General features: G+C 36.8%; 1 protein-coding gene across 1 annotated transcript in view; it reads right to left on the reverse strand.

Annotated features, from left to right (window-relative positions):
• Window positions 1-5,398, reverse strand: part of DNAJB6 (DnaJ (Hsp40) homolog, subfamily B, member 6) — a 48,933-nt gene extending 43,535 nt beyond the window's left edge. The window contains exons 1-4 of the mRNA XM_010015835.1: window positions 5,290-5,398; window positions 3,696-3,805; window positions 893-952; window positions 443-553 (exon numbers count right to left, since the gene is read on the reverse strand). Of these exons, the coding sequence (XP_010014137.1) occupies window positions 443-553; window positions 893-952; window positions 3,696-3,805; window positions 5,290-5,354 (346 nt within the window). The 5' untranslated portion in view covers window positions 5,355-5,398. The remainder of the gene's footprint in view (window positions 1-442; window positions 554-892; window positions 953-3,695; window positions 3,806-5,289) is intronic.
• Between the last annotated feature and the right edge of the window lie 1,527 nt (window positions 5,399-6,925).

A 6,925-nucleotide genomic window follows, 5' to 3' on the forward strand; every position in this document is an offset into this window, starting at 1 on the left:
AGGATCCAAGTTCAAGCTGAGAGCTCTGGTGTTACAGTTAACCTGTCCAGTTCAGAACCTCTCAATGCTACATTAAATATTTACAGACAAAAGGAGATCAAATTCAACAGATTAAATTTACCCAGTCAAATTCTCTAAAGGGAATTCCAGTGTATACTTTTTCTGTTGAATGTTAGTTACTTCCAAACTAGAGACACAGCAGCCACAATTTTATGGCTTTTTAAACCAGGACTTCCACCAAAACGTATCTGTTCTGTACTATCAAATAAATCAAGACTAAACAGGTAGGAAATAAGCATTTTAAATCTAATACAAAATACTGACTGTTTACCTCCAGTTCTCAGAGCTATTTCTAATAAAGCTGCATTAGCTGTATTTGTTTTGCAAGAGCAAAGTTTTAGCAACTTTAGATAAACATAACTAAAACATGTGGACTACTTACCAAAAAAGTCAAATGAAAAGGGGTCCCTTCCACCAAAAAACTCCCTGAACACATCTTCTGGGTTACGGAATTTAAATCCAAATTCAAACGCATTATCAAGATGATTCCCACCTGCAAAAAGATGTTAAATTTCAGTTACCCTCACACATTCTTACTAACAAGAAAGTTCAGGCATATATGGTATTTGAAACATAAAAATATAAACTCATCTCTAAAATTTCTCTTTCCAAGTATGAAGACCACACAGTACTTCTCGTAACTCATTATCTTGTCTCTGTTTACAGATATCAGTAATACCTTTTACTACAACAAGAAAAACTGTAAAAACCACTGTCATTTCAGTTTTCAGAAGGTTACATTTTAGGCCTTAGTACAGGTATTTTCAGATTCCTGTCTTTAAAAGAAAGCTCCAGAATAGAGAAAGCAAAGAACTGGTAGTTGTCAACATACCTCCGCCTCCATTTATTAAGCCTTCTTTTCCGTATCTGTCATAGATCTCACGTTTTCTAGCTACAAGGAGAAGTTGTAAATGTCAGTAAATAGGAATGCTGGATTTCATAAGAAAACAAAACAAAACACCAAAACACCACAACAAAAAATGTAACTGGTATTCTCAGCTATACACTTCTCAAAGCTCGTTTATCTGTCAAAGTTCTGGCATGCCTCTAGGTGAACATTCTTACTGAGGATTGTTGAAGCAATTTAGGCTCTAAAAGAACAGGTACTAAACCATAAGAGTTCTACCATTTAGTTGTAGAAGTTCTGGCCCTGTTGTACCAGAAAAAAAGTTAGGTTTAAGGACAAACTTCACAAAGAAGCTTGTCTTTAAAAAAATATTGCAGTCTTCATCTTTACACAGGTATCATAGCTTTAGATTGTAAAGCACCTCTGAAATTCAACCTTCTCCTCCAAAAAAGCCAAATCTCAAAGTTCATCAAAACTTGTCTGGGTAAAGCCCTGATCTCCTCCATCTCCAAGAAAAGATTTTATAGTTGCTCTGGAGAACAGTCCCAGGGCTCAAGCATTCTCACTCTTAGCATTGTCATCCTTCTATCCAACTGGAATCTCCCTTGTTACAAACCTCAACCACTGCCTCTTTTCTTCCTATTGCACAAGATCAAGCCCATTTTAGCAGAGCTATGAGAATGAAGGACAGTGTCTGTATGAGTGACTGCAAAAGCCCTCAAATTAATTATAACCACTTCTAGTTTAATAAAGAGGAATGACACGATGTTAAAAAAATGCCATGGAAGGATGTGACTCAAACTGCTCGCTTTCTATTATATTAGAAGGCATGGAATGTCTCTTTCTTAATTTCACTGCAGACCAGCCTTGCAGTATCCATAAGAAAAGGGAGAAAAATTAATTCTGCATTACTACAGAAGACTGCTCTGTCATTTCTGGAAGGGAACCTCAAGAGTTTACAGAGGCAGACACTCAGTCATTTTGTTCGCATTAGTGTAGAAGTATCAGCCAAAAAACAGTAGGGGCATCTGATTTTAGACTCTTAGTATTAACATACTATTCCCACTGGAATCTTCTTAGTGAAAGATGTTTTTGAAATTTAAATAGCATCACTGAAAGAACATGCAGTTACCTCAAACAGCTGCTGAAAAGTAAAATACTCCTGACTAACAGGAATTAAAATTTTATATACTGGTCATCTCCAAATAATGGAAACTTGCAATAGGATCCCACACACACAACCCAGCAAAGCTTGGTACATTATCTGTATCACCTTTCTGGAAAGCAATTTTAAAGAGAGGAGGTTAACCTACCCACCAATGTAAAAAGACCAAAGCAGTAAGGCAGACAAACTGCCAGAAGGAACAGGAAACAGCAAAGACGACCCGAGGGCTCACAAAGCCTGAAGTTCATCTTGAAAAATGTACCGTTCTTGAAACCACAAGAGAAGTATGTTCTGTGATCACCCAATTTCAGTATTCTTTGCTTATGTAACCCCTTACAAAACTATTCTTCTGCCAAAAATTTGTATTCATTCAAGCCTGTAATAGTGTCAGAAAATTTCATTAAGTCTGCAGAACAGTTGATTGCCTCTCAACCACAGGGCTCAGGATTCAAGATACCCCTGCTGCACAAATGAATGTCGAGACACCAGTAACTTAGGATTTGGTCTGGATCCAAAACCAGGCAGCGTTTTTAGAAGATGTTTTAAAATTCTAGCAGTGTACTCTTTCCAAAGAACTTTAAGATCCGTAAAACAACCAGACCAGTATCCTATTTTTATCTTGCTCAAAAAAAAAAAAAAAAATTGCATAAGGTTAAACTACTCTAGATGACAAATACACAAGGAACTGACAATAAATTCTCTTTTGCCAAAGTCAATTGAGTATCAAAAAAAAAACCCAAAAAAACCCAACCCAAAACAGGGTGTACAGCTTGATAAATGAGGCCAGATTCTGAAAGATAATCTAGATGCTGCTAGTGTTTTAAATATAGCTTTCCCTTGCTCACTGGTCTCAGGTGAAATCAAGGACACTTCAGAAATAGCATAGACAGCTGCAGTCAATTACAGGGGAAAAATAATCAAAGTAGCTTAAATCACTTTGTTACGATTCAGGCTGCTTTTGCCAGAACATCAGCAGAAGTTAATGATGCTTTCCAAGCAAGAAGACAGGAGTGAACTACAAGCTGAATTCCTGCACCATGTGGGTGAAGCTAACCAACTTTTTTTGAACAATTCAATATAAACACTCTCCTCAGTACCTCTGATGACTGAACTTATGGAATTCACCCAAAAGCAATCCAAATTTTCAGCAAGGTTTACAATATGCTTGGCTTTGTCAAGACTAGTTTACTGTAACAAGAACTAGAAGCAGTAGGCCCAGCAGCAGATACTTCAGAGCTTGTCTAGCCTGACTTTTACTGGATAAATACCATAATTCTCCTGTACTGATGGTAACATTGGCTCACCTCCCAAGATAAAAAGACTTGGTATTCACAGACAGATCTTCAAAAATTTCTGAAGAGGGCCTGGCAAACATAAGATCTCAATTTCTAGAAGGAAACTGATTTGATTACTCATCTACAGAGAGTCTAAAAATTCTTGTTTTGAAATTTCTGCTTATTCTATCTTATCTGCAAGATTCTTTTTCTCTCTTCTTTTGAAAGGGAAGTAGTTGAGCTGGACAGTAAACCAAAGTTACAACATCCCTTTTAAAGCATCATACATCAGCACTTCCAGTCTGTTAACCAGACTAGAGACAGGCAAAAGCCCTTTTAAAATACTTACCATCTGACAAAACTTCATAGGCCTCCGCTACTTGTTTAAATTGCTGTTCTGCCTCTTCTTTATTGTCTGGATTTTTATCAGGGTGCCATTTTAGTGCCAATTTACGGTACCTAAATGGAAGGAAAATAAAGGATATTTTACTCTGAAATGAAGGAATGCACTTTACAGATAAACACAAAATGTTTCAAGCAGGTTGTCAAGGATTAAAGCATTTAGAAATTCCCCAGTGCTTTGTATCTTGCATCTAAACCAGTATCAACAGATTCTGCAGGTACACCAAGAACCATCTACTCAGATCTGTTAAAAAAAAAAAAAAACAAAAAAAAACCCCAAAACACACACACACAAAGAAAAAAGTGGGTTTAGGTTTCATTAGTTGTTTTGAGAATATTCCTCTGTGTTTCTGATGATCAACATATGGCAGGTTTAAGAAAAACATTCCATAACATTTCTACTATGGGCTTCTCAGAGCTCCATAATTATTTAATACAACAGCCAATCATGGGAAGCATTCTGGCCCAGAGAAAGACAGTAATGCTCCAGGAGTACCCCGATACCAAACTTTGGCAGCAGCCTAACACCAGTCACTTCTTTGACTGCTATACCTGCACACAATTCCTATCCTCAAATGAAACATTTTAGGCAAAGTGCTCATAACTACTTAGAGGAGCAAAGCTAATCTTGCACTTAAGTTGGAGTGCTTCACACAGAGTCATACAATAACACAGCTCAAACATTTGAGTTGACAAAGCAGTATGTGCAGCAATTTGCGAAACAGTAAGAGAGGAAAAAAAACCCCACATAAATCAAACTTCCATGCCCTAACTTGGTTAATTAAGTTCAGAAGCCTAAGAGAAGGCAAAACTGAAACACAGTATTTTCACATCACTTGAAACTGCAATTTACTGGCAAACAGTTTTGGTATACTAGAAATGAGTACTACAGAAATGTGTTCCTCCCAGTTGTTTGTTGAAAAGTAAACGGTACCTTTTGAAAATGTTAGGAACATCCATCTTAAAACAGTACATAAACAGTAAATCTAAACAAAGAACGGTACACAACTCCTTTGAACTCTAATAATTTCCTAATTTTATGAGTGGGGTGGAGAAGAATACTAATGGATGTTTAGTCCATCCAAATCTAAGCACAGAAACCAAACCTCATGTTAAGAAAGAGCTAGCATCCAAATAAGCAGCATGCCAAATATTTGTTAATAAGTTTGTAAAAGCACCTCTGCAAAGCTGGAAGGGAAGACTAGTTACTGCAATTCAGCCAAAGAAGGGACTGCCACTGCCTGTACCGTATCAAGTCTGGAAGCACACTTCTGCAGAAATGTTTTTAACAGTGATCAAAAACCCAGTGACTGACAGCATTTTCCCTTTAGCAGTACTCAGGTTTCTTTTCCCAATTTCACAAGAATGAGTAAACGCTTTTTCTTCAGAACACTGAACATTTCTCCGTTAGCAAAGCTATCACCTCAGATGACTAACACTCACCCTAGTATTAACCTTAAAGTGAGAATCCAGAAACCACGTGATTATATTTGTTCCTTAAAATACATAACTTAGATTAAACATATGCAAGTTATACTTACGCTTTTTTAATATCCTCTGCTGAGGCATGCTTTTGCACTCCGAGAACTTCATAATAATCCACCATCTTTCAGTAGGTGTCTTAACAACAGCTGAGCCTTTCAAGTTCTGTAACAACAAGAACTTGTAAATGAAGCTTGTCCAGTAATGCTACTTCATAGAAGTCAGGTAGGAGCATAGTATCTTTCACCACCTAACCTGATCTGAGCTGGTTTTTAGAAATTCAAATGTTCCAAAGCCTAAAAAATAAAGATACTTACAATTACTGTTATTCTGACATTCTAACATATTTTTATGTTACTTAATCCCCCTAAAACACAGTACACAGAGAAACCAGTAAACAGCAGGTTCCTGAAACAAATCAGACTGAAAAGCTAGATTTAATCAGTATATTAATATAAGTACAGTGTCAGCATCTTGATATATACATTAGTAACTGAATGCAGAAGAAACCATATATCATTTTCACTTTGCCTTCTGACACCCATGTCATCTCTTAAGCATATATAACCATAAAGAAAGGACCACACCTTTCACGTCTACTCTTACTTCCACTGAGACGCTCCCTTTAACACAATGTATGTCTTAGACATCTAAAATTCCACCTACAGATTCTAATAAGCCATTCTTGTACTCAAACATTGGCTGAAAATTCAGTGCCAAAGCTACTGAATTCCATTTACTTTATGATTACCAACATAAAGCACATAGCCAGGCAAGACTGCTCAAACTACAGGGTTAACCAACCAACAGAAGAACAGAAGCACCTTGTGTTTCTTAGTATTAAGAGAATGAAGTTTTCACAAGAGCCCTAAGAAACCTAGAAGTCAAAAAACATTCACCCGACTCAATTTAAATACTGACCATTTCTTGTCAATATCAAGAGTTGAAGACCAGTTATACTAACCATTACTCCAACTAAATGACAACGAAGATAGAAGAATCTTTCTAAAAATGTCAAGAACATTTCATGTCTTCATGCAAAGACTCCTTCTCCCACCAGTGCAACAAGTCTCCGTTCTGGCCAAACTTTCAACCACCTTTCCATCCTACCACTGCTGCTGTTTCAAGTTTTTTTGAACAAGGCAACACTGACTTTTCCAATGAGTTAATAACTCAGTGCAGGCAAAGTCTCACAAATATATGCAAAATGTAACAATACAGCAATGTATTAGTCACATTTTCTTAATCCATACATCAATAGAAATTCATTTAAATCACTCCTCCCCCAAGTCATTCAGTGTTTCTCATTTCAGCCCCGGCAAAGCCTCATTTTCATGGTCTTTCACACAAATGCTGAAAGAATCAAGCATGCTATAGCCCAGTAAAATATTCTGAAATTAATTTACTGTACTAGTATTACATGTATCTTTCAACATCCTGGCATATAAACATTAAAGAGAGACTTCCTTTTAAAATAAATTGGTACATCTTCAAAATACATTGCTAAATTCAGATTAATGAGCTTTATTTAGGGATGTGGTTACACACACATTTCCTCAAATGGCAAAACCAGTTTAAGAAATACCCTGCCATGCTACCTTCCCCCTCCAGTCTACTTACAGATGAATATGTAGTGGAGGAGCTATGTGCTTTTAAAACGGGTGGTTTTAGCAATCTAGTTAACCATACAGTCCC

The sequence above is a fragment of the Nestor notabilis genome, unplaced genomic scaffold (assembly GCF_000696875.1).
Source record: "Nestor notabilis isolate BGI_N333 unplaced genomic scaffold, ASM69687v1 scaffold3776, whole genome shotgun sequence".
Taxonomy (NCBI): Eukaryota; Metazoa; Chordata; class Aves; order Psittaciformes; family Psittacidae; genus Nestor; species Nestor notabilis.